Raw genomic sequence first — 25,782 nt, 5'->3', positions numbered from 1 at the left:
CGCAAGCACTTAACCTGTCATGTTCAGAAAATAGATATCAGATATCAGAAAAACGAATGAAAACTGCCTACTGGGTGTCAAGCACAAAACTTTCATTCCAAAAGAATGATAACTTATCTGCAGATATGCACTTAAACTGTTACTCTTTACGTTAATGCTACAAAAACTAGAATAATCTGACCTGTGGTTGAACATTAGCTCTTCAGGATGAGCTTGAACAAACAAGACAGTGAAGCATCTGGGAATGAGCAAATACAATCAATAAAATCTGGAAGTAGTTGAGCGCTGAAGAATGGCTTTGAGCCAGTTCACTCGGAGCCGTTCACATTAATCGTTTCCTTCAGTCTGAATCCTCAATCCCCTCCTGCTCCTTACAACATCTCCCTTTTTTTTTTTTTTTTTTTTATGCAATGATAAACATTTCAGCCCCGTCGTCACTTGACCTTGCAGCACATGCTTAAATCAGCTAATAAAATATAAAATGGAAAAAATGCAGTCTGATCAATGAACAGGCCACGAAAGTGATGTTAAACCATGGTTCCTGTTACTTCTGAGTCATTCATTGCACAGGAAAAATTATGTAAAGTTGCACAGTAATTGCAAATTCAGTGAATACAGAAAATACAAACACTGTGCACAGTTTACAAGCATGCTTTGGAAATATTATAAATGGCATGGTAATATGTTACTCTACATATTGAATCAGCAAACTTCATTACGGGGATGGAGGACTACTTACATTATGGCACAGATCAAAATGCAAATCTCTGAGGACAGGATGAGGACACATTCACGAGAGACAGTGAGCAGACTAGTTATGAGCTTTGAGACAGTATAGAAGCACAGAGATGCACGCTTGCACTCTTAAAGTATTAATAAAGGATTAGTCCATCAAAACAATGTTTCCAAACCCATATGACTTCCATCTTCTGTTCTTTTCCACACAATGACAGCTTACAGTAACCAGGAACTGCTTGGTTCTAAAAATACAATAGAAATTAAAAAGAGACATTCCAACACACAAGTTATTTTCAGATTTTTGCTGTTTTTCTTAGAAGGGAGATTTATTTGCTTATGCAGAGAAGAAGATCATAAGACAGGCTAAGGGTTAAATTCTGCTCCTCAAGGGCAACTTTACTGCAAAGTTTAACTCCAACTTTCCTGACTAGAAGGGCTTTGTTCTGAAACAGGGACATGAGCTTGTGGCTTTATTTGTAACTGTTGTGACACATGCAAACATTTATACAAATGTAGTCATTCCCTTTAAAAGCTTTTAAAATAACTGATAAGATATAGTTAACAGGTATAGTTTATAGTAAATCTACACAAGAGCATCAATTGTAAAATGACTATTGTAACGGGGTAATCAAAATAGAATGCAAATAATGTTTTTCTATTTCTTCTCATTTTTAATTTCTAAAGTTCTAAGTTCTAAAGTTACAATGCTAGATTGAAATATGATCTTCATCCTTTTTTGCACATAATATATAGCATGGCCTACTTTTATTATAAACATAGTTTCATTGGACATTGTACAGGATGTAAAATATATATTTTTTAAATGAATAGATATTTTTAATACAAATAGAAAAAGAAGAAAATGCCAAGATATATACCGTAAATCGCAATTCAGCCAAAAAATACAGAGATGTGAAAACACATTATAGCACTCATGTTGTTGAATTGCTGTCAGAGTTATACTACAGTCAATTATTTACTGGGGTGGTGGGGGGTGGAAAAAGCTACAGGCAGTATTAAGCACTGTTATGGACAACACAATTACTTTTTTGTGCAGTTATAAGATAACCACTTCCATCCATTGACTGAAATTTTTTTTGATTGTCTGTGTCTGACAGGAACTGGTCAGGACAAACACATATAGATGACAGACACAAAACCAAGAGTCTCCCCTAAGAAATGAATCCCTTGTGTCTCACTGGGACACGGTGAGTTCATGCATGCCTCTCTTTTCATCATCTGTGTCTGACTGTCGTTTTCTTTCTCATATTATAAACATAAAGCAGGACCGTTCCCCACAATACAGACAATGACAAGTGAGACCAGCTGTGGCCAGTGTTTCCTTTCTTTCCAAGACTTGTAACTTTAACTGTCAGCTGAAACTGAATATTCCTTCTTTTTTTTCACCATGTGTTTGAACATAAATATGTGAATACTGAATATAAATTTAATCTGAAAATCTGAGTTTTTGAGTCCCCATTCATAGGTTCATATGATGCTGCTAATGCCATTGTGATGATTTCTTTACAGCTCTACTACTGTTTTTTAGAGCACTGAATTTGTACGTTTGACTTAATTGCCTAGCAAATTTTATGATGGCTGTTGTTGTTTATAAATTGTTATTATTCAACAACTAATATTTCTTGTGGAATAATTTTTCTAAAATTTACAGTAATATTTATAATGTGTATAATGTTCTGCCACTCGATGGCGACAACAGTTTAGTTTTATGAGTGAGTCTGCAGTAAAAACTTTTATATAGAAAGAGACTGAAACAGGGTTGTAAACAAGGAAGTTATTTTCACTATTAACAACACCTTGTAAGACAAATGCAGTGAGCAGCACTCTCATTGGAAATCATGATGAAAGGACAGTACGACAAAGATATCGCTTTCCTCAGCGGACATTGAAACTCATGTTTTATTTTGAATATGAGAGATTGAGCTGGAAAATGAATGCTGTATCAGATGCAGGTAATCACACTCGCTCAGTTCATCTATTCTACATAATACAATAAGCTTTCAGTGAAGCAACTAAAGCATAGGTGGGCAAACGACAGCCCGCGGGCCATATACGGCCCACCAGACACTTTCATCCGGCCCACGAAGGATTTGTAAAAAATGCTACATTAGAGTAATGGTTTTATTTCAGAATAACTAATTTGATGCAATACTAGTGAACACCATTTGATGGCAGTATAGCACGTGGTACAGTTAGCGCCTATAGTAGAATTAGAATGCACCCGGTAACTCGGGAGGCTAATGAATGAAAATGAGTGTGATGAAAAAAGAAAAGTGGAAATCTGAATGTTGTGTGTTCAAAGAAGAATGGACAACAAAATACTTCTTTACCAATATTGGACAGAAGGCTGTATGTCTAATATGCCAAGAAGGTATAATGGTTTTTAAAGACTACAACCTTAGTCGTTATTTCTCAAGCAAACATTTGAATTATGCTGTCAACATGTCACCTGCAGAAAGGGCAAACAAGGCATTAAAACTTTCCACAAACTTAAAAGCCCATTAAAATACATTTATGAAACAGTGCTCTTTTCAAGAATCTGTAACGAAAGCTAGTTATGTAGTGGCACATAAAATTGCAAAGTCATTTTAAGAAAATTAGCTTATGGTGGATAGGGCTGTCACTTTTGAAAAAAATCTAATTCGAACGGTTATCGAATATCATGCAATGTATTTGATTATATTCGAATATCTACGTTACCCAGCCAACCAGCCACCCTACAGTGACCACTTAAACAGCAGCAGGAGTAAGGCATATTTCCTAGCCTAATTAATTTCTTTATATTGTTTGCAAGAAACACCAGACTATCCACTTGATCTGTCTCAAGTGCGGCTCTCTTTTTATGTACGATGTTCCCCGCTGTGGAGAACACCCGTTTCGGAGCGCACAGACGTGCCTGGCACACACAGGTATTTACGCGTCAGTGTTTAGAGAAGTGGGTATTTGTTGCAGACTGTGTCTCTCCACCAATGCAGAGTTTTCAGTCATGTAGGTTTTAAGCTCCTGGTTACCAGAGCCGTTAATGTTGCGTGTGGCAGAGTCGATCGATTTATACATTTCCCCAAACAAGCTTCCCATGGCACCTAAAGCCAGAGCCACGTCTTGCCTCTCTTGCGCACAGTCGCCGTCGGTCTCACACTTTGCTTCCTTCAGCTCCTGAGATAAGCTTTCTATTACAAGGTGTTTCTGCCTAGGCAAAAGGTGAACCAAGTGGCTGAACCGGGGATCCAGAAGGGCTGTTTTATTGAGAAGCATCCATTCTGTGTTGTTTTCACTGTAGCGCGGTTTTAAGTTGTCGACCATCCTAGCTAAGAAAAGAAATAATACAAATTTATTATATTATGATTGAATAATTGTATCTGAAAGTAATTGTTTTTTGATTAGCTCATGTTGTTAATTGTCATATTTTGATGTTATATTAATAGCCTGTGCTAAATGGAATAAGGAAAAGAAGACACGCATACTATTCATTTCTTTGATAGTAGCTCTCTGTGTTGCGACGGGAGTGGTCAGCTGAGAGAGCCTAACATGTTGTAGAGGGAGGACGGTGGATGCTGTAGGATAGGCATCGGTGGAGAAGCCCTGAGTTGCAATTTTGAATGGTTTCAGTGTGTTTTAGTTGTTCAACCACAGACCACTCTGAAGTGCTGAGTTCCAAGTGGGACATTTTCTTTTCAAAAATGACCGCGGCCATGGCTGCTTGCTATTCGGAGGCACGACAGATCATGTCATATGTCGTGTTCCATCTCGTGACGCAGTCATTTATCAGTCTCTCCTTTTTCAGTCCGAGAAGCTCCTGCTTTGCCTCCAACAAGCAGCAGTCAGCAGGAGACTTTCCAAAATGAGCTGTTGTCTGTTTAAGGTGAGAAAGGGCAGTATCAATAGCCCTCACCTCTAGTCCCTTGCGCACGGCTAGGTTTAATGTGTGCTAAACCAGGTACATGTATGAGGCTTAAATCGCGTAAGGCTTTCACATAATTCTGTGCATTGTCTGTGGTGCTATTACTGCTTCACGGGATATACCCCAGTCATCCAGGGTGTTGCTGATGCTCTCTGCTACATGGGCTGCTGTGTGACTTCCCCTTAGCTCTTTGGTGCAAAGAACGAAATTCTCTAGCTCCCATGTGTCTAAAATGAAGTGTGCTGTGATTGTCACTTAAGCATGTGTGGCCAGTGATGTCCACCCATCTGTAGTTAGAGCGAGTTTCTTGTCCTGCAATATGGTCTTAATGTTTTCTCGTCTGGTGTCACAACTTTACAATGCGGGCTGACACAGTGGTGCGACATGGAATTGTGTATCATGGCTCCAGTTCCATTATGAGGTCCTGAAACCCGTCTCCCGATATTACACTTATAGGTCTCATATCCCTGAAAATAAATCTTGCCATCAGTAATGGCATTTAACCGTGCATCTGACCGGTTGTGCATGAAAGTATTCAGTCATGCGATGTTGGACGCCTAATGCTCTGGCTGTCTGCTGTGTATCTGATTCTGCTGCCTCATTTGGATGGTTACTCGACAGGTGAGAATGAAGATTTGATATTGTTGATGTGTAAGTAAACAATTTTTGAAGATTCAACAAATACTTTATCTTTTACGATAATTATACTGTCTATGATGAAGAACCCCAAAAGTTTAAAGAAGCTACTTTTAAGATGTGTTGTGGTGGTAATTGTCCGCTCATGCTGTCCGTTCTGTTCGTGGTCTTCCTTTTTCAAATCAGAGTAGCTACTAGCTATTCGCTTGATTTGGTCATGGGCCTATGCTACAATAAGTCTAGCGCGCCCTCTACTGGATGAGATGGCAAAGAAAATAAAAAACAAACTGTCTAATCATAGACTGTAAAAAAACGCTACAAATGGTATTTTAAAAACCGGATATTTTATTTATAGTTCGATTACAGATATATTTCACATCATGTTCGAATGCATATTTGAATATCGAATAAAAAATGACAACCCTAATGGCCGAGAACAATTACCAGATCCATGGAAGTAATTGCAGAGGAGCTGCTTTCCGAACTAAAAAAAAAGCAGACAGCTTCAGTTTTTTTTTCTATCACACATGATGAAAGTACTCACATCACAGACACTGCTCAACTTTTGATTTTTGTCAGAAGAATAAACAAAAATTTTAACCACTCAACATTAAAGGTCCCCTTCTTCGTGATCCCATGTTTTAAACTTTAGTTAGTGTGTAATGTTCTTGTTAGGGTATAAATAATATCTGTAAAATTCTAAAGCTCAAAGTTCAATGCCAAGCGAGATATTTTATTTAACAGAATTAGCCTACAAAAAACGACCCGTTTGGACTACAGCCCTCTAGTTCCTGCAGTAATGACGTCACTAAAACAGTTTTTTAACTAACCTCCACCCACATGAATTCACAAAAAGGGGGGCGTGGTCTTGTGCTCTGACAGAGAAGAAGGAAGAGCTGCGTTTATTTTTGCCATGTTGTTGAAACGCTGTTATTTTCATCTCGGAGTCCAATCATCTTTGTTTGGGCTTCCCAGGGACGCTGTACTTGGAGATTAATGGTTACAATTTATGTTTAACTCGGTTCCCAAAATTATAATCCACATGTAAAACTATGTGCAGCACATTTTGCTGAGGATGGCTTGCTGAGGACAGCTTGCTGGGGACAACTTCCTCAATCTCAATCAGTTTAATGCCGGGTTTCACAAAATATTATTCTTGAAAGATGGAGCAGTTCTCTTTGTCTGGAGAAGGCATTGTTTATGGACCACAACCGGTAAATGTATTTTATTATTTAAGTTGGTGCGTTTAACAGTTTCTGTAACTTATTATACAAAGGGCAACGCTGTTTAGCTTTGTTAACTAGATGTTAGGGCTGTGCCAAAAAACGAAAGTGATTTTCATGCTCATCTCGTCAGTAAAAACGCTCCTGTGATTATAAGTACATCTCCAGCACGTGTGTTCTAGTCCAATCACATTTCCAGGAGGGCCGCGTGCTCTAAGCTGCTGTCGAATCACAACACAGGAACCGCTGGCCCAATCAGAAGATGTTACGTATTTCTGAAGAAGGGACTTTATAGAACAAGGAAGTCATCAGCCCATTTTTATGACAGTGAAAACAGCGGTATACAGATAGGTGAATTGTGTGAAAAATACTGTGTTTTTTTACACACGAAACATGAACTTATGTTATATTGCACACTTTAAACACAATCAAAGCTTCAAAAAAGCGCGGATAATGGGACCTTTAATATGCAAAGCATTCACAAAATAAATCAAATTAATTACTAATTAATTTATTTCTTCTTTCCTGCCATTCAGGTTTTTAAATAAACATACTTTTAACATGGACTGGATGCTTGTTTTGATTCTATATAAAGAAAAGCTTACATGAGCTATAAGTAAAATGATTCCATAAGAAATAAACTGAACTAAACGAAAATGAACTGATAACATTGGCAGTTCATTGATAAATGAGTGTTAAAGATGTATCTGTCAAACAAATACCACACTCTCATCCAGCTCACTAAACACGAATGCTGTCAACTAATTTTAATATTTACATTTACATTTATTCATTTAGCAGACGATTTTATCCAAAGCGACTTACAGATGAGGACAGTGGAAGCAATCAAAAACAACAAAAAGAGCAATGATATATAAGTGCTATAACAAGGCTAAGTTAGGTTAACACAGTACACGTAGCATGGGATTTTAAATAATATAATAAATAAAAAAGAAAACAGAATAAAAAAAGAATAGAGCAAGCTAGTGTTAGAGGTATTTACATATAGACACACACACACACAATTGCATAATAAATGAAAAGAAAATAGAATACAAAAAGATTAGTAAGGTAGTTAGATTATTTTTTAAAGAATAGAATTAGAATAGTGAGTGTTAAAGTTAGCCCTTACGAAAATTAACCATGGTTTTACTACAAATAAAACCAAAAAACCATGGTTACTGTAGTTAAACCATGGTAACCACAAATTAACCATGGTTTTGCTATATTAACCATAGTTTAACCATGGTATTTGTAGTAAATCTGTGGATTTACAAATGGCAGTCAATACACCAAAACACCATGGGTTACTACAGTTTTACTATAATAAAACCATGGTTATTTTTCGTGAGGGAGAGGGTCAAATAAAGATGGAAGAGATGTGTTTTAAGCCGATTCTTGTAGATGGCTAAGGACTCAGCTGCTCGGATTGAATTGGGGAGGTCATTCCACCAGGAGGAACATTTAATTTTGCACAATCCAGCGACGTTCACTTGCAGAACTCATTCTTCTAGATGGCACATAAGTCTGAAAGTAACAATTTTAGGTAAATGGGTGCAGAGTGTGACGACTGGGTGAAGGAGGAGCTGAAAACAAGTGCGAGTTAAACAATTTAATGGAAACCAAACGAACAAACCAGAGTACAAAACAATGCTGGGAAGAAGACAATCCAAGATGGTGGGGAGACGGTGAGTAATCCGGATGGTGATGGTGAGTTGGCAGCAGGAGAGGATGGCACAGGAACTGCGGGAAATCGAGCCGAAGGTAAGTGGTGATGCTTGTGGAGGTGCGAAGACTGGATGAGGTTCCGAGGGGAAGACACGGACATCCAACGCAGAACAACACAGAAGCATAGAACATTTACCAGACATGAAACAACGTTCTCACAAACACAAGACGTGAGACAAACCAATATATAGGGAGAGAGTAATGAGTGACAACTGCTCCTGATGACAATTAATGGAGACGCCCACAAACTAATCAGTGTAGACGCGAAACACACAGACTTCACCACAAAGTGCAAAACCCAGAGATCATGGTTTACCAACCGTGACAGTACCCCCCCCCCCTCTAAGAATGCCTCCTGGAGTTCCCAGAAGGGCCTACCTGCTGATTGTAATCATCAATAAGGGAGTGATCCAATATGTCCCTAGCAGGTACCTCAACTCCTCTCCTCCGGACCGTAACCTTCCCAGTCCACCAGGTACTGGAATCCTCGCCCCCTCCGTCTATAGTCCAGAATGCGATTAACCGAAAAAGTTGGTTCCCCATCTATGAGGCGCGGCGACGGCGCAACCAGAGTAGTCGGATTAATACGTGCATAAAACATGGGTTTAATCTTGAACACATGAAAGGCGGGGTGTATCCTCCTGTACGCTGGAGGTAGTTTGAGGCGGACTGTCACTGGACTAATGATCTTGGCGATAGTAAACAGGCCAATAAATTTGGGAGCTAACTTGTTAGATACGGATCGCAGAGGAATGTTATTGGTAGAAAGCCACACTTTTTGACCCACGACGTAAACGGGAGGCTTTGACCGATGGCGATCGGCCTTGGCCTTAGTGTGCTCCCTCACCCGGAGCAGAGTCTCGCGGGCACTGGTCCAGGTGCGGTGGCACCTCTGGACAAACGCGTGAATGGAGGGGACCACGACTTCAGATTCCAGACTGGGGAAAACTGGTGGCTGGTAACCTAAACTGCACTGGAACGGAGAAAGCCCCGTGGCTGACACTGGTAACAAATTGTGAGCGTACTCCACCATAGAGAGTTGTTGACTCCAGGAAGAAGGATTCTTGGAGACCAAACATCGCAACGTCCTCTCTAAATCTTGGTTGGCTCGCTCAGACTGTCCGTTACTTTGGGTATGATAACCCGAAGACAAGCTAACTGACCCTCCTAGCAATTTACAAAACTCTTTACAAAATTTGGATATAAATTGAGATCCCCTGTCAGAAACCACGTCTACCGGGAGGCCATGAAGCTGAAAGACGTGATCTAGGACAGTGACCGCTGTCTCTTTACCTGTCGGTAATTTGGGCAAGGGAATGAAATGAGCCGCCTTCGAGAACCGGTCCAATACTGTCAAAACGACTGTCATGCCTTTAGAGGGCGGGAGGGTGGTAACAAAATCTAGTGCGATGTGGGACCAGGGTCTCGAAGGGACAGACAGCGGTTGGAGGAGCCCATCAGGAGGTCGGTTAGATGACTTACCACTGGCGCAAACTGAGCAAGCCAAAAAAAAATCTTGGACGTCACGAGCCATACGTGGCCACCAGAATCATTGTTTAACTAACCCATTAGTTCGACTTATCCCTGGATGACAAGCAACATTAGAGCAGTGACCCCACTGAATGACTTTGGACCTTAACTCCTCCGGCACAAATAAACGGTTCGGTGGACAACCGGGCGGAGGCGTTACCCCTTCTAAGGACGTCTTGACGTTCGACTCGACCTCTCATACGAGTGCTGAGACCACTACTTTCTCAGGTAAAATACACTCGGGAGTCACCGGGTGGGCGGAGGGATCAAAAAGACGTGATAATTAATCGGTTTTTGAAATTTTTGGAACCCAGGCGGTACGATAAAGTACAATCAAAGCGACTGAAAAAAAGTGCCCACCGGGCCTGCCTGGAATTGATTCTTTTGGCAGTTCTAATGTATTCTAAATTCTTATGATCTGTCCAAACAATGAAAGGTACCCCTGAGCCTTCCAGCCAGTGATGCCACTCCTCTAAAGTTAATTTGACGGCCAACAACTCTCTATTACCAATGTCATAATTGCGTTCAGCAGGAGATAATCGATGGGAAAAAAATGCGCAAGGATGTACCTTATCATCCGAGACAGCACGTTGGGACAACACTGCTCCTACCCCCACCTCTGATGTGTCGACCTCCACCACGAACTGACGTGTGGGGTCAGGGGACACAAGGATGGGAGCCGAAAAGAAGTGGCTTTTTTAGTTGAACGCAGTCTCTGCTGCGTCTGACCACCTGAACGGAGTACTGGGAGAGGTCAAGGCTGTCAGTGGTGAGGCTAGTTGGCTGAAATTGCGAATAAAATGCCGAAAGAAATTGGCGAACCCCATAAACTGCTGTAGGGCCTTACGGGAATCTGGAGATGGCCAATCTATCACAGCCTTAACTTTGTCAGGGTCCATACATATTCTCTCGGATGAGACAACATATCCTAGGAAGGGAACAGACTGTGAATGGAATACGCATTTCTCCACCTTGACAAAAAGACCATTCTCAAGTAACCTATGGAACACTCGTCTGACGTGTTGAATGTGTTCCTGGGGAGATTAAGAAAAAATCTGTATGTCATCCAGGTAAACATATATAAACTGATCTACCATATCTCTCAACACGTCATAAAAGAGTGCTTGGAAAACTCCTGGCGAGTTGGAGAGCCCGAACGGCATCACCAAGTATTCAAAGTGCCCTCTAGGGGTAGTTAAGGAGGTTTTCCATTCATCCCCCTTCCTGATGCGGGCCAAATAATAAACGTTAGGTAAATCCAATTTTGTGAATAAGGATGCTCCCTGTAACCTCTCAAAAGCTGAAGACATGAGTGGTAATGGATAAGTGTTTTTTATCGTACTGTTGTTCAGCTCTCGGTAATCAATACAAGGTCGCAGAGAACCATTCTTCTTACCCACAAAAAAGAATCCCGCCTCGCTGGAAAAGAGGAAGGGCGGATGAACCCAGATGCTAAGGAATCAGAAATGTATTTCTCTATGGCCTCCCTCTCTGGAATAGAAAGAGAGTATAATTTGGCTTTAGGCGGAGACTTACCTGGCACTAAATCTATGGCACAGTCGTAGGGACGATGTGGAGGAAGAGAAGCAGCACGGGACTTACTGAACACCTCCTTCAGGTCTACATACTCTGCGAGCACATTTGATAATACCATGTTCTCCTTCTGAAAGACAGAGACAGGGACAACAATACAAGCAGAAACCAGACAAGACTCATGACAACTTTCACTCCACAATGTGATTGTGTTGGACCCCAATCCACTCGTGGATTATGTTTCATTAACCAGGGGTGACCTAAGACAATAGGAACTACGGGGGAGTCCATGAGGAAAAAGGATATGGTTTCACAATGATTGCCTGAAGTGAGCAGAGTGATGGGTTCAGTGTAGTGGGTGACGTGAGGCAGTTCCTGGCCGTTGAGTGCGGTGACATGGATGGGAAGAGACACAGGCAAGACAGGAATGTTCAGGTGACGTGCAAGGAGTGAGTTGATGAAATTACCTTCGGCTCCGGAGTCCAAAAGGGCTTGAAAGTCGTGTGTGTGATTCTCCCACCGCAGTTTCACCGGAAGGAGAGTCAATGATGTTGTTGAGGACTTCCCAGCGGAGATCCCACCCGATATTAGCCTCATGTTTAAACTGAACTAAATGGAGTAATCCGTGACCGAGGAGGTCCCTTGATGTAACTGGTGAGCAGCTGAGCGACAGGGTGTGGAACAAGGCGCAATACGGATGTTGGCGGCCTTGCCGGACAGTAGAGTTAGCGTGAACGCCACCTTTGATTCCTTGGTGGCGAGGGTGCGGGGCTGTAAGGCAAAGTGCATGGGACACTTATTTAGGAAAGTTCTGCAGAAAGCTGGCTCACTGGAGTAGTTTTCTGGCGCCGGAAGTTGCGGCTCTGGCCGGAAGTGATCCTGGGGGTTCTCCCGGGGGACGGGCGGCGCAGGCGGTGCGATGGGCGCAGTGGGAGAGGTGAGCTGATGGATCTGCTGGGTGAGCTCAGACACTTGTGCAACCAGCGCTTGGATAGCGCTTCCGGTGTTAGAGATGCTCTCCTGCTGCTGATCCATGCTGTTGATGCGGTGGTGAATAAAGTCAGTTAAAGAGGTGGTGCTCGCTGCTTCCATTTTGAGGTGAGAACGTTCTGTGACGACTGGGTGAAGGAGGAGCTGGAAACAAGTGCGAGTTAAACAATTTAACCCCTTTACGTGCAAACATCGCTGACGGCCCCAGTTTATTATTGTTTCACTTTCACAGCACATTAAACATCACTCTCTTACTTGATCTGGACAAAAAACTGTGCATCAATTGAAAGTTTAAAGACTCTAGCTTCGATATTTGACCAATATTTTGATAAAACATTGTTGCAGTGACAGATATTTAGTGATTTATGTCAGGAGTGCAAAATAATAAATCCGTATTATGCCACATTTTGAATAGAAATTCACCACTCACTCATATTCAGTCAAGTCTGCAGCGGTTTATTTGTGTTCACATAGACTCACTGAACAGCGTCAATAAGGATTTATAGACCAAAGATGCATATCTGCGGAGATATATGGATATATTTACTGATGTTTACTTCATATTTCTTCAGACAGAATCATCATTTCTATTCATTTTCCACTGATTTACGCGATCTGATGATAAATAGCCTCTGCCAGAGCCGTCTCTGTTTGTTTGCTTCCGTGTACTCGAGCTGTGACCCAGAAAGACTCTGATTGGACGTTTGGGTTGTCAATCTGACAGTCCCAAAACCAGACAGCGTCACATCGTGTCACATGGTTCGTGAACAGTTCCTGGTTCATATCTGCTCACAACAACACTGAAACACCTCTGTATACACGAAATATCAGAATAATAAACCCGCGATTACGATAGAAAAGCTTGGTATGAGATTTTCTTGAGATCTGGGGCATTTTATAAAATATACAAAAAAATGTACATGGGAAATGCTAACTTGTGCAGCGATGAAAAAGGCTACAAATAGCATATTTTTACAATAGTAAACGACCAAATTCCACCCCTGATCGCTAAAGGAAGTTATTATAAACACTCGATCGGGGTTTAAAGTGAGTTTTGTATAAAAGTGTACTAATAATTTCATAAATTGTCTGATGTAGCTTGATGCTAACGTTAGCACCAATGCTACTAATAGCAGGTGCATTTCTTCTTCATAATGCATTTTTGTCTCAATAATTCACATCAATGTCGTAAGAAAATGTTTTGTTGTATTTTTATATTAAGACTTTTGATAAATAAGGGCTAAATGCAAAGAGAGACTGAAGTGAGATCGCTGCTTTGTTGCTTTGTAAAGCCTGAAAAACCACAATCAATGCTAATAAAGGTGGAATAAAAACAAAAGAATAATGATAAAAGAATAATGCGGATAATATGTCGTACCTGGCGGAGGTGTGAAAGACTCGTTTGGTGAGAACAATACAATCATGAATGGGGAGTTTTGCAAAGCCAACACACATACAAAATTCACAGAAGAGTTTACATGTGAGATCTTACAGGGATGACAAGGGCCATAAATCAATCTGATTTGCCTTCTCTAAAAAACACACAACATGGCCTTAGAAAATATTTCATAAAATTCACAGTTTTACAGATTAGATTATGAAATTTCTAATGAAGTTTTGAAAGACTTGTGGCTTTAGCTAAACTCTATTTCTAAACTCATATCTTACATCAACACATTTTTTAAATACATTTAAAAAATATGTTTTTAATATATTTATTTTTGTTTTTATGTTTGAGCTTATATATCTCTATTATCATAACAGTCTGAGTGATTCTGATTCCTGAACAGTAAACTTTAAAGTGTCAGCTTTGTGAACATATGTTGAATATGTATCTAGTCAGAAAGAATCATGAGCAGAAACCTTTTTATTATGGGTATGTCATTTCGGTCTCCATGCCAAAAAAGGAGGTGCCTAGAAAGGGGTTAATGAAAACCAAACGAACAAACAAGTGTACAAAACAATGCTGCGAAGACAACAAACCAAGATGGTGGGGAGATGGTGAGTAATCCGGATGGTGATGGTGAGTTGGCAGTAGGAGAGGATGGCACAGGAACTCCGGGGAATCGAGGCGAAGGTAAGTGGTGATGCTTGTGGAGGTGCGAAGAGTGGATGAAGTTCCTGGGGAAGACACAGACATCCAACGCAGAACAATACAGAAGCATAGAACATTTACCAGACATGAAACAACGTTCTCACAAACACAAGACGTGAGACAAGCCAATATATAGGGAGAGAGTAATGAGTGACAGCTGCTGCTGATGACAATTAACAGAGACGCCCGCAAACTAATCAGTGTAGACGCGAAACACACAGACTTCACCACAAAGTGCAAAACCCAGAGATCACGGTTTACCGTGACAGTACCCCCCCCCCCCCTCTAAGAACACCTCCTGGAGTTCTGTGGCGAGTGGGGCGGGGCCGAGAGGCGTGGGAACGAGGGGTGGGGCGCAGGTGTAGTAGCATTGTAGTAAGGAGCGCAGCTACGGCGCACATGTTTGATTCATCTAAAGGCATACGGTTAAAGAGAACTTCAAGGATTTAGCTCCTGGTTTAAGTGGAGAATAAGGTAAAATTGACTTATCTGTATTGTTTTGGATTTCTTGTTTTATGTAATGTAATAATGGGTATTAGTTTGTATGTGATTTGATGTATGTTTGTTTCATGGTTTATTTATATTATGTTTTGTTTGTTTTCATGTAAAGCTCTTATGGTGATTTCGTGATGTATTATGGCATGTAACGGTGATTACTGCAAATCTACGGTGACGGATCTATAATAAAGCTCATTATGAATCATCAGTGAAAGAGTTCAACATTTTTAAGCCAGGAAACTACAGAGTGAGTGCATGTACAACTGCAGGAGAAATGGCTTTAAGGAGATGAGATGGAATAGGATAAAGCGGGCAAGTAGTAGGGTGATTAGAAAGGATTAGTTTTGAGACTTCTGCCTCAGAGAGTGAAGAGAAGGATGTAAATGAGTGTAAGTTTGCTGGTGATATGAGCTTGAACGATTGTGGTGTGGAAAATTGTGCACTAATGTGTTTAATTTTATTCATGAAAAACATTGCAAAGTCTTCAGCTAGTAGAGATGAAGCAGGAGGGGGAGGAGGAGGACAAAGAAGTGAGGAAAATGTTTTAATAATCATGCAAGAGTTAGATGAATTGTTAATTTTGTTATGGTAGTATGTAATTTTAGCAGTGGAGACATTAGCAGAGAAGAAAGATAGGAGTGACTGATCCACATTAAGGCCAGTAGTATTTTTGGACTTGCGCCACTCCCTTTCAGCAGATCTAAGCTTAGAACGGTGTTCGCATAGAAAATCAGATAACCAAGGGGCAGAAAGGGTGTTACGGGCTGGCCTGGAAGATAAGGGGCAAACAGTGTCTAAACAAGATGTAAGAGTGGAGCAGAAAGTATCAGTAGCACTGTTAGCATCCAAAGACGCAAACAGTTTAGGGGAAGGAAGTGAAGATGAAACCATTGCAGATAGCCGGGAGGGTGAAAGTGTGCGTAGGTTACGTCGAAAGATGACATGTGGAGGGGTAAGTGATGTGTCAGGGACCATGTTGAGGTTAAGAGTGAGGAGGAAGTGATCCGACGTGTGCAGTGGAGTAACCAGAACATGATGAGTAGAGCAGTTTCGTGTATAAATAAGGTCCAGTTGGTTGCCTGATTTGTTAGTAGCAGTAGTTGACACTCGGTTGAGATCAAAAGAGGCAAGCACAACAAACAAAGGTCGAAGCAAGCGCACAACACTGACAATATATGCAATAGAGTACGAGACCAAACACAGCACGTCTCTAATATATATATATATATATATATATATATATATATATATATATATATATATATATATATATATATATATATATATATATATATATATAACGAACAATGCCACGGTATGAAAATATTTCCATGTTTTCTTTTCTTTCTTGTACAATGATATCAGATTTAGGGTAATGCAAAATTATAACCACTTAACAGACTGCAAGCAATCCCCAAATGAATGTGTGCAGATGAACACATCCAGAAGTCTCATTCAGCTCCGATTTTCAGACACCCTCTGAGCCTCAGAGCAAACTCAGGTGTCCGACAAGCCAGGCATTGTCTTTTCAAGAGAAAGCTGTTTGATAAAATCATTTACAGTGCACTGGCACAAAGACAGAGATTGACCTCCTCTGGGTCTCTCATAATACATGTAGTTTAATACATACATAACAATCACGTTTAAAGTGAATTATGTGCTTTTCATAAACAGTCATCTGTCAGTTTCTGACAGAAAAACCTTTAGGTGCATAGAGGCCTTTATTATCATCATCCTAGACTCACCGGTCATGCTAGACTTAATAAATGTAATGTAATACTGTCATATTAGAATAATTTCTGAAGATCGTGACACTGAAGACTGGAGTAATGATGCTGAAAATACAGCTGTGCATCACAGACATACATTACATATATATTCAAATAGGAACCAAAATTTGTAAATATTAAAAATATTTCTGAGTATTACTGATTTTGCTGTATTTTGGGTCAAATAAATGCAGGCTTGATGAGCAGAAGAGACTTCTTCAAAAAACACTGAAACTCTTACTGTTCAGAAACAGTAAGTGGTCCACTTTCACTCTCACTAGTTTCTTAAGTGAAACTGGTCAAATCCCCAGACTGTGAAGAGTGTATCCAATCTCCACTGATCCTGCTGAGGAGTCCACCAACGAGAGTCAGCGGGAGGAGTGACTGCGCGCGCCTGTGGAGGAGCGGCGGACAGCGCGAGCGCACCAGAGCGCGTGCACACAGCGGTCATGACGGACGAGCCCGAGAGGTCCAGTGCAGAGCCGCCGTCCCCGAGCAGCTCCAGGTCCGCAGAGGAGTCCGACTCTGACGCGCCTCCGTCTCCCGCTGGATCCACCGGCCACGCGTCGCTCATCCTCCCGGGAATGGACGAGGACGAGCAATTCCCGGTGTGCATCAGGGACGCGGTGTCTCAGGTGCTGAAGGGTTATGACTGGTCTTTAGTGCCCATGCCTGTGCGGGTGAACGGCGCGCACAAGAGCAAGCCGCACGTCAAGAGACCCATGAACGCGTTTATGGTGTGGGCTCAAGCCGCGCGCAGGAAACTGGCGGATCAGTATCCACACCTGCACAACGCCGAGCTCAGCAAGACCCTCGGGAAACTCTGGAGGTGAGGGCCACTGGCTTTTATTACAACACATACATTACTATTAACAATGCATTTGAATATTACTACCAGAAAAACCTACACGCAAGCATTCAAATAAATAAATGCATAAAATGATGTGTATGGAGGTAAAGTCAAATTCTTAAAACACAAAAAAAAATTGTCTACAGAATGTTTCTTGAGCTTTATATTAAGTTTACATTAAGTTTTTATTATTTTCACTATGAAAATGCATGATAGGTAAAAAATGTTAGCCTGAATACACTGTAAGTCACTTTGAATAAAAGCATCTCCTAAATGCATTATTTATTTTATTTATTATTACTTGTGAAATTAGTGTAATATTATTTCCAGAGTTTACCTAGAGTAAATATGTATACTTTGTGTAAAGTGTATGTTGTTAATCTATATCTGTTGGACTAAAATCAGTTATATTTTTGTGTAACTCGATCATATTTTTTGTGTAAATAATAAACACATTCAGTGGACACATGATCCTATCCCCCTCTCCTCTGTAGTTGGTTTCAAACACTGAGTGCATTGCTAAATTACCAATGGTCACTCCACAGGCTGCTGACAGAGAACGAAAAGAGACCGTTTGTGGAGGAGGCTGAAAGACTGCGAGTCCAGCACAAAAAAGATCACCCGGATTACAAATACCAGCCGAGGCGACGAAAGAGTGTGAAGCCCGGTCAGGGCGAGTCTGAGCTGAGCCATCACGTGTATAAATCTGAAGCTGGGCTGGGGAGACTGACGGCTCCAGTCACTGAACACACAGGTCAGACGCGTTCACACACATCTGTGTGGGACGATACAGGAGCGTAGCCATCTTTCAGTAGTGAGGGGGACAGAGATCACACACACACACACACACACATATATAACATTACAATATAACATTTCTGTAATCTATAGCCCACAAGACAACAATTTTTGAACAGTAAGATTTTTCATGTTAATTAATTTATTACAGTGTTCCTGTGGCACTAGAGTGCACTACAATGTAGAGTATTGCATTTGTAGCACAAAAGGTTGTGGGTTCAAATCCCAGGAAACACGTTAGGTAAAAAAATAAAATGTTATTAAAAGTCTTATTTAGTGTTTTTTTTCTGCCAAATGCATAAAATGTAAATGTTAATATATCTGTGATGTGCAGCTGTATTTTCAGCATCATTCCTCCAGTCTTCAGTGTCACATGATCTTCAGAATAATATGATGATTTACTGATTATCAATATTTAAAACATGAGTACATTTTTTTTCTGCATTCTTTGTTGAATAAAAGGATCCACAGATCAGCATTTAGGTGAAATAAAAAGCTTTTGCAACATTATAGTATAATTTCAGTGTAGTCAGTTTAATAGTTCTTTTTTGGAAATGAAATTATAGAAATGAATACTTTTATTTAGCAAGGATCATTTAAATTGATCAAAAGTGATGATAAAGACATCATTTTACAAAAGATTAATATTTTAGATAAATGCTGTTCTTCTGAACTTTCTATTCCTCAAAGAAACCTGAAAAAATTCTACTCTGCTGTTTTCAACATTATCATTTTCAGTTATCAGTTCATTATCAGTTTTTTTTTTTTCAAAAAATAGGCTAGTAAAATATTTCAAAATGTTACTGTTTTTGCAGTACTTTATGATCAAATAAACACAAGGCTTGGTGAACAGAAGAGACTTCTCTAAAAACATTAACATGCTTACGGTTCAAAAACTTTTGACTGGTGGTGTATACTTCTAGCTGTTAACTGGCTTAGAAATCTGTAACTGCGGGACAATAACATATAATAATGATTTGTTTATATTCTACAAACACTGTTTATCACGTGATAAGGCAGAATAGTTTCTATACTGTAATAAATGATATGTCAATTGCAACTTAATTGTTCATATACTTTATTTATCACCTGCTGGACATGACTTGAAAAACCATATATTGTCGCAATCATATGTTTAATGTCTTCGTGTTTCCAAAAGTTTCTGTTTTTCTGTGAAAACATTGTTTTATTACAGCGATAGGTGGACGCTTTTGTCCATATTAGGAGTCTCCTGGTATGACTTTCTGCTTTCTGAATGAAACACACACCTCAGGAGAGTTTAGTGCTCTGTGATGTTCATCTCGACTTCTGGGTCTGAATAAAACACCAGATCATATGCAGACTATCCCGTCTCTTTGAGTGTACATCTCTTATTTATTCACACCAGGTCTTGAAAACCTCTATGCGAACCAACTGGACCGAAACAGTGCGGGGGACGAATTTCCGTGATATCAAAAGTGGGGGGACACGTCCCCTGTGTTCCCCATGTAATCTACGCCTCTGGGACACTATATAACCCCAACCTAATAGCTGGTTTATTATCATCCTCAGGTCAGCCTCATGGACCCCCGACACCCCCTACAACACCCAAAACAGACCTCCATCACGGAGGAAAGCAGGATCCCAAGCATGAAGGACGACGCCTGCAGGACGGCACGCGACAGAACATCGACTTCAGCAACCTGGACATCTCCGAGCTCAGCACAGACGTCATCAGCAACATGGAGAGCTTCGACGTGCACGAGTTCGACCAGTACTTGCCTCTGAGCGCCGATGGCTCGTACCCTGCGAGCAGCGGGGCGTCCTGGAGCCGCAAGGGGCCCGTGGCGTCCTCGTCTCCTGGCTCCAGCGACGGGAGCCAGCACAGAGCTCACATTAAGACTGAGCAGCTGAGCCCGAGTCACTACAGCGAGCCGTCGGCCGAGTACGGCGTGTACGGAGCTCACGCATGCGCCGCCTCGTTCCCCAGCTCTCCGTGTGACTACACAGACTACTACAGCTACCCCTCCAGTCTCCACCAGCGCCCCTACCTCCACTCCTCACGCAGGCCGTACAGCCTGTCCGTCCCGCCGCCCCACAGTCCCTCCACCAGCTGGGATCCTCCGGTGTACAGCACGCTCTCCAGACCCTGAGGACATCTGTGTCTGCGGTGGAGAGCCTCTGTGAGGACTGCGCCGCTCCAGGATCTCGGAGAACACCGACCCGTCAATATTCAGTACAGCCAGAGTCGATCTGCGTTGAGCCTTCTTTTTACACACAACCTGTTCATTTTTAATTTGCTGTTCCTTATGTATTTATGTTGTGTTGTGGTTTGTTTCTGTTTTAAAGTACTCACAAAAGCTGAAAGGGTGGAGGACTGAAATGAGCCGCGTTGTTTTTAACATTCCAACCAACTCACTGAAAAATAATGACATTAATCGTTAGTGATTGTTTTTTATTGTTATTTTCCTGATTCATCGTTTTAGTGAGCACTTTAACATGCGGATGCTCCAGCTCATTAACATTTGTGTTTTTAACCCCGCCAGTCATTGATGTCACGTGTGTGTTGTCATCGGCTGTCTTGATTTCTGAAGTGTGATCTGTTGAACATCTGAATTAGCTTTTAGGCTGTGAAACACAAACACACAAAACAGTGTTTACTCTACATTGTTTCATTCTTATGTGGGATTTAAAACTGACTTGGCTGTGAATCTGCACTTTTGTTAACAGGTTCATTCTTACAAAGCGCTAACAGTAATTGCTTGCAATATTTGTGGAAAAATACATTTTATAACTGCAACATTAAACTGTCTAAACTAGATACTGTTGCTCTTCAATCTGAATTTCCAAAAATAAGTTGCATTTTAATTGTGTTGGTGCTTTTTTTTTTTTTTTTACTTTACAAAAACACATTTTTCATTACTCCAGGTGAAATAGTTAATTTTTTCCAAGTTCAGTGAAATAATGATGTTTTATGTATGTGGCATCACTAAAACACGTCATGGTTTACTTTGGGAACTAATGGGTCTCTGTTGACATCGTCTTACATCTGCAAGCTGTCCGTGCCATGATTCATGGGTCATTCTCCCACCATATCTTGCTGGGATAACATTTTACTTACAATTGTACAAGACATAAACAAGGACTTGGGGTTTGGAGATTGGCTGAATGATGAACCGCACTGATGCGTGTTAATTACTGCAGTGTGGTTCATTTCAAGCGGCTGAATCGATGAATAGCAAACTTGTTTTCCTCGCAAGCTTCTCTCATTTGTGAACATGACTCTAAGATGCATTTGAAGTGCATATGAATTATCAACATACTGCAGAGCTACAATTGAATATTCCCAGTCCTCACTGTTTTTAATTTTCGCTCCAGTATAACTGTGCTTCAGTCGTACATGGTATAGTCACACATGGAAGTGACACATGGAAGCTGTTTGTCAGGACAGATACTGCGATGGGAGAAGCATGGAGATGTTTGTGAGGGGCGTCCGGGGCTGTACTCTCCTGGGCTGAGTTTCAAAGCGCGGTCTGGTTTTCCTGCCAAGCAGTCCAGGGAGGAAACCACAGAACGGCTGAATTTCAATGACCTATTCTATTATGTGCTCTATAGGACTCTATTGTCTCTCTTTCTCCGGGAAGTAAGAAAATAATTAATTGGACAGAAAATGCAGGGGCAGGACAACTGACAGTCATTAGGAGGGATGTGAATGGATCTTTCCCCATACTGTACGCTTTAACAGGAATACAGCCTGATCACCAGTGTGGCAATTGGGAAAAGTTCAGCTCATAATCCTGACAACAGAGATGATAATAATAAAACTGATCATTAATGGGCAGATGGGATGTGGGTGGCTTTGGGAAGACTTGTTTTCTCTGTTAAACTCTCGTTTCCTCTTGCGTTGGCAGATAGTTTGAGGAGGAACTCTTAAGAGAGAGCAGACGTGACTCAAGCACATGAAATAAAGACACATTTAGAAATCGTTACTGAGTGCATCTGCATAGTGAAACTCCAGTGATGGATAACACACACACACACACACACACCCCATTTCAAAAGCTTTCATCATTTATATACAGTTACTTATAAATACTATCAAGAGAATACTATCTGCATACTAACCTTTTATTTTGATTTATTGCTTCCATAATTTTCAATCAAAATGTCTTTAAGTGGACTAAATACATGAAGTCCTGTGTATGTTCCCATTCAGAAGCTTGTTGCTTTCACCAGAAGGTCCAGTAAAGAAATAGTTCACTCTAAAGGGAAATTTACTCCAAAATATCCAAAATGGAGATCTTTTTTTTTTTTTTTAATCTAAACAGGTTTGTAGAAATGTAGCACTGCATCAGTGTCTCATCAATGGATGCTCTGCAGTGAATGGGTGCCGTCAGAATGAGAGTCTGATAAAAACATCACAATAATCCACAGCACTCCAGTCCATCAGTGAACATCTGGAGAAGACAAAACCTGAAACACATCCAGCATTAAGATGATTTTAACTCAAACACATAGAGTCTATAATCCATAATAACACTTCCTCCAGTGAAAAAGTGTTCTGGTCTGAATCAGGAGAGAAATCTGCACAGATCAAGCAGCATTTAAACAGATCTAAATCTTGATTTTTATGTGAGAGATAGACTTTTTCACCACAGGAAGTGTATTTATGGATTTTGGCAAGGACAGTTTAAACTTAAAACACCTTAATGAATAACTTCACAAGACATCTTTGTGTATCATTGTGATGTTTGATCAGCTGTTTGGACTCTGATGGCACCCATTCACTGGTAAACATGTAGCTTAAAACATGTCAAAAGCTTTCTTCAAGATTTAGGTTCAGATCAGAGCAAATACTGGATTATATTTTTGCAAAAATAGTCTTTATGTGAAAAGTCAATAAAATATCCCTGCACTCAAAAAAATAATAAAAAAAAAATAATATTTTTTTGTTTGCATGTACCTGGTATTCATTAGATTATGGGGACCAAATGTCCCCACAGGTATAGAGATTTTGATGAAACAAGCTTATAAATCATACAGAATTAAGTGTTTGAAAATGCCTGAAATTTATATGAGGGTAGGGTAAGGGGATAGAAAATACAGTTTGTACAGTATAAAAAACCATTACGCCTATAAAGAGTTTCCATAAAACATGGAAACCAGTGTGTGTGTGTGTGTGTGTGTTGTTTTAGGAGAAGCCTGGTGGATTTGTTATGATCTTGAGCATTCTGGGAACTCAGGACTGAATTAACTTTCTCTGTCTGATGCCACTGGCTGGATTTCATGTAGTTTAGTGCTTCTGCTTAGAATTATTACTCAAAACAACAACAGAGAATAATACAAGTATAAGCCTCACTAAACATCAGTGTATTTGTCATAAGTTTTAGCAACAATTCTTAAATCTTGTCATTCAAAATAAGGGCAGTCGCTGATGTAATCATACTCATGATATATGGAAAGAGCTTCTAAGATCCTTCTCTGATCACAACCGAAAAAAAACGTAATGCTCAATTAATGAAATGCAGTTGATTGTGTCCTTTTGTCTCCTGTTTCCTACCTTATCAGTTTCTACATGTTTTGATCAACATGACATAAACAATTATTTCATTGCACAAGCCATTCAATGCAACATGATTGAACCAAATGTCATAATCTTAAAAGCATATTTTCAATGCAAAGTTCTGTCATGAAACTCTAATCTGACATTATGACATCATCACATGCTCAAACATTCAGTACTTGGCTAGTGCTGCTGTAGCAGTGCGCTTCAGAAACCCTCCACCTTCCCCAGCTCCACCTGTACAGATCTGCACCAGGGGGACTCATGCATGCTATACATTTAACGTCAATATTTTTTAAATCATACAGTCCAGTGTTTTGATGAAAAAAGAACCCACTACCTCATTATACCGATTCAGTTCAGTGATTCGTGTGAAGGATAAAGAGAAGATTGGTCAGGAGGTGTGCATCTATTGTTCAGACCTCCATCAGCGTGTAGGACTGCTGTCTCTGCTCCTGGAGAGATGTGTGTGGGAGGAACATTGGCTCACAGAACAAAGACAGAGAGATCTGAGAGAGTAAAAGCAGTCTCTCCTCTCTCTTGCACTCCAGCCAGGGTTTGGCTCACAAACACACAGAAAGTGTAAGCCTTGATCACGCTTGACACAACATGGGATTTAACACTCTCTCTTAGACATTTGAGTTTGATAACAGATTACCAAAGCAACTGGCAGCTATTTTAAAGAAAGAAAACAGGTTTGTTAGAAAAAGACGTTGGTTCCACATTACTAGGATCTGTGTGTAATGTAAGGAGGAACATCTGATATTAATGCTCCTATATTCATCTCAGAGACTGGCTGCTGCAGGAACCTGTCTGAGAGACACTAAAATCATCATGAATTAGAAAACTGGAACAAAAACATTAAATCCATCTCCTCCTGTATTTTATGCTGTATTATTGACACTGTGAGGCACAACTGTGCTGTTAATATGAGACCACATAATCAAGTAAACACCCAGTGCCCTCAATGCAGTGCTGAGATGTTATTCCATAACTTGTCTCTTCCTTTATAGGTAAATATAATATCTGGTGGAAAATGAATAATTTATTTATTATGAATGTTGTTACCCCCCCCCCACACACACACACAAAACACACACGTGAAGAGACCTTCGCTCTGTTTGTGTGTATTTTACTCACTTCAATCCATTCAATTCTCCTGAAGAATAGCTTTGTTCAAAAAGCCTTTTCAGACCCCTTCACCATTTGTTCTCCCGGCTTTCCTGCTGGATGCTGAACAAGAACAGCTTTACTGAGATTTCAACTGTATTTACATCCAGTTCTGCATGCTATCACACGAGTGAGAGAGAAGCAAACAAAGTAAAGGGCTGACACCAGACCCAACATAATTTAGCACGTTTTTAGCAGGCTTTAGCTACTTCCCATTGAAGGTGGTTGGCATCGGTTGGTGACCTACAGCTGTAAGCCAAGCTAGAACCAGTCTGAGCTTTAGAGGCTGAGGAAGAGGTGTGGAGCTCAGGGAAAGTGTTGAAGTGAGCTTCTTTCAGCTGTCAGCAGACTTCTCTTACAGCCTGTCAGGTACCTCACTGACGTACTCTACATTATAAACCAGACAAACATCTCCATACATGACATGGTAGCCTCTGTCTCGCACTGGTTCATTTCTGTAAAATGAAGGAAATTCATTATAATAAAACAGCCTTGTGTTTGTTCATTTCACTGAGAATGTATTGATTTACAGCAGAATTCAATATTCGAAGGCAAGTGTGATATTGTTTTAAAACAACAGTTTTTTAAAGAAATTGATTTCAAGTCAATGACATTTGGTTTATTTATGCTCTTCCAGTGAAATGAAAAAAACTTCTGGGTATTATAGTATATTGCAAATTATGCTAGAAACTACATATACGTAATGTAAAAAAATGTCTCAATCCATTATTAAATAGAACAAAAACATTTTTCATCAAAA

At 40.5% G+C, this 25,782-nt stretch overlaps 2 protein-coding genes across 2 annotated transcripts in view; one reads left to right on the top strand and one right to left on the bottom strand.

Annotated features, from left to right (window-relative positions):
• Window positions 1-25,782, bottom strand: part of LOC113047414 (uncharacterized) — a 161,963-nt gene that overhangs the window by 115,240 nt on the left and 20,941 nt on the right. The window lies entirely within an intron of this gene.
• On the top strand, window positions 16,993-21,109 carry LOC113047309 (transcription factor Sox-8-like). Its single transcript, XM_026208669.1, has 3 exons — window positions 16,993-17,491; window positions 18,058-18,266; window positions 19,862-21,109. The coding sequence occupies exons 1-3, from the start codon at window positions 17,112-17,114 to the stop codon at window positions 20,440-20,442; spliced, it is 1,170 nt and encodes a 389-aa protein (XP_026064454.1). The 5' UTR covers window positions 16,993-17,111; the 3' UTR covers window positions 20,443-21,109.

The sequence above is a fragment of the Carassius auratus genome, chromosome 28 (assembly GCF_003368295.1).
Source record: "Carassius auratus strain Wakin chromosome 28, ASM336829v1, whole genome shotgun sequence".
Taxonomy (NCBI): domain Eukaryota; kingdom Metazoa; phylum Chordata; class Actinopteri; order Cypriniformes; family Cyprinidae; genus Carassius; species Carassius auratus.
This window is presented reverse-complemented; position numbering and strand designations above follow the sequence as displayed.

What these genes read in the sequence shown, in the direction of transcription:
- LOC113047309 (XM_026208669.1), top strand. Translation starts at nt 17,112, where the DNA reads ATGACGGACGAGCCCGAGAGGTCCAGTGCAGAGCCGCCGTCCCCGAGC. An exon ending in ACCCTCGGGAAACTCTGGAG is followed by an intron (nt 17,492 to 18,057) that starts GTGAGGGCCACT and finishes GTCACTCCACAG; the next exon opens with GCTGCTGACAGAGAACGAAA. An exon ending in TCCAGTCACTGAACACACAG is followed by an intron (nt 18,267 to 19,861) that starts GTCAGACGCGTT and finishes TATCATCCTCAG; the next exon opens with GTCAGCCTCATGGACCCCCG.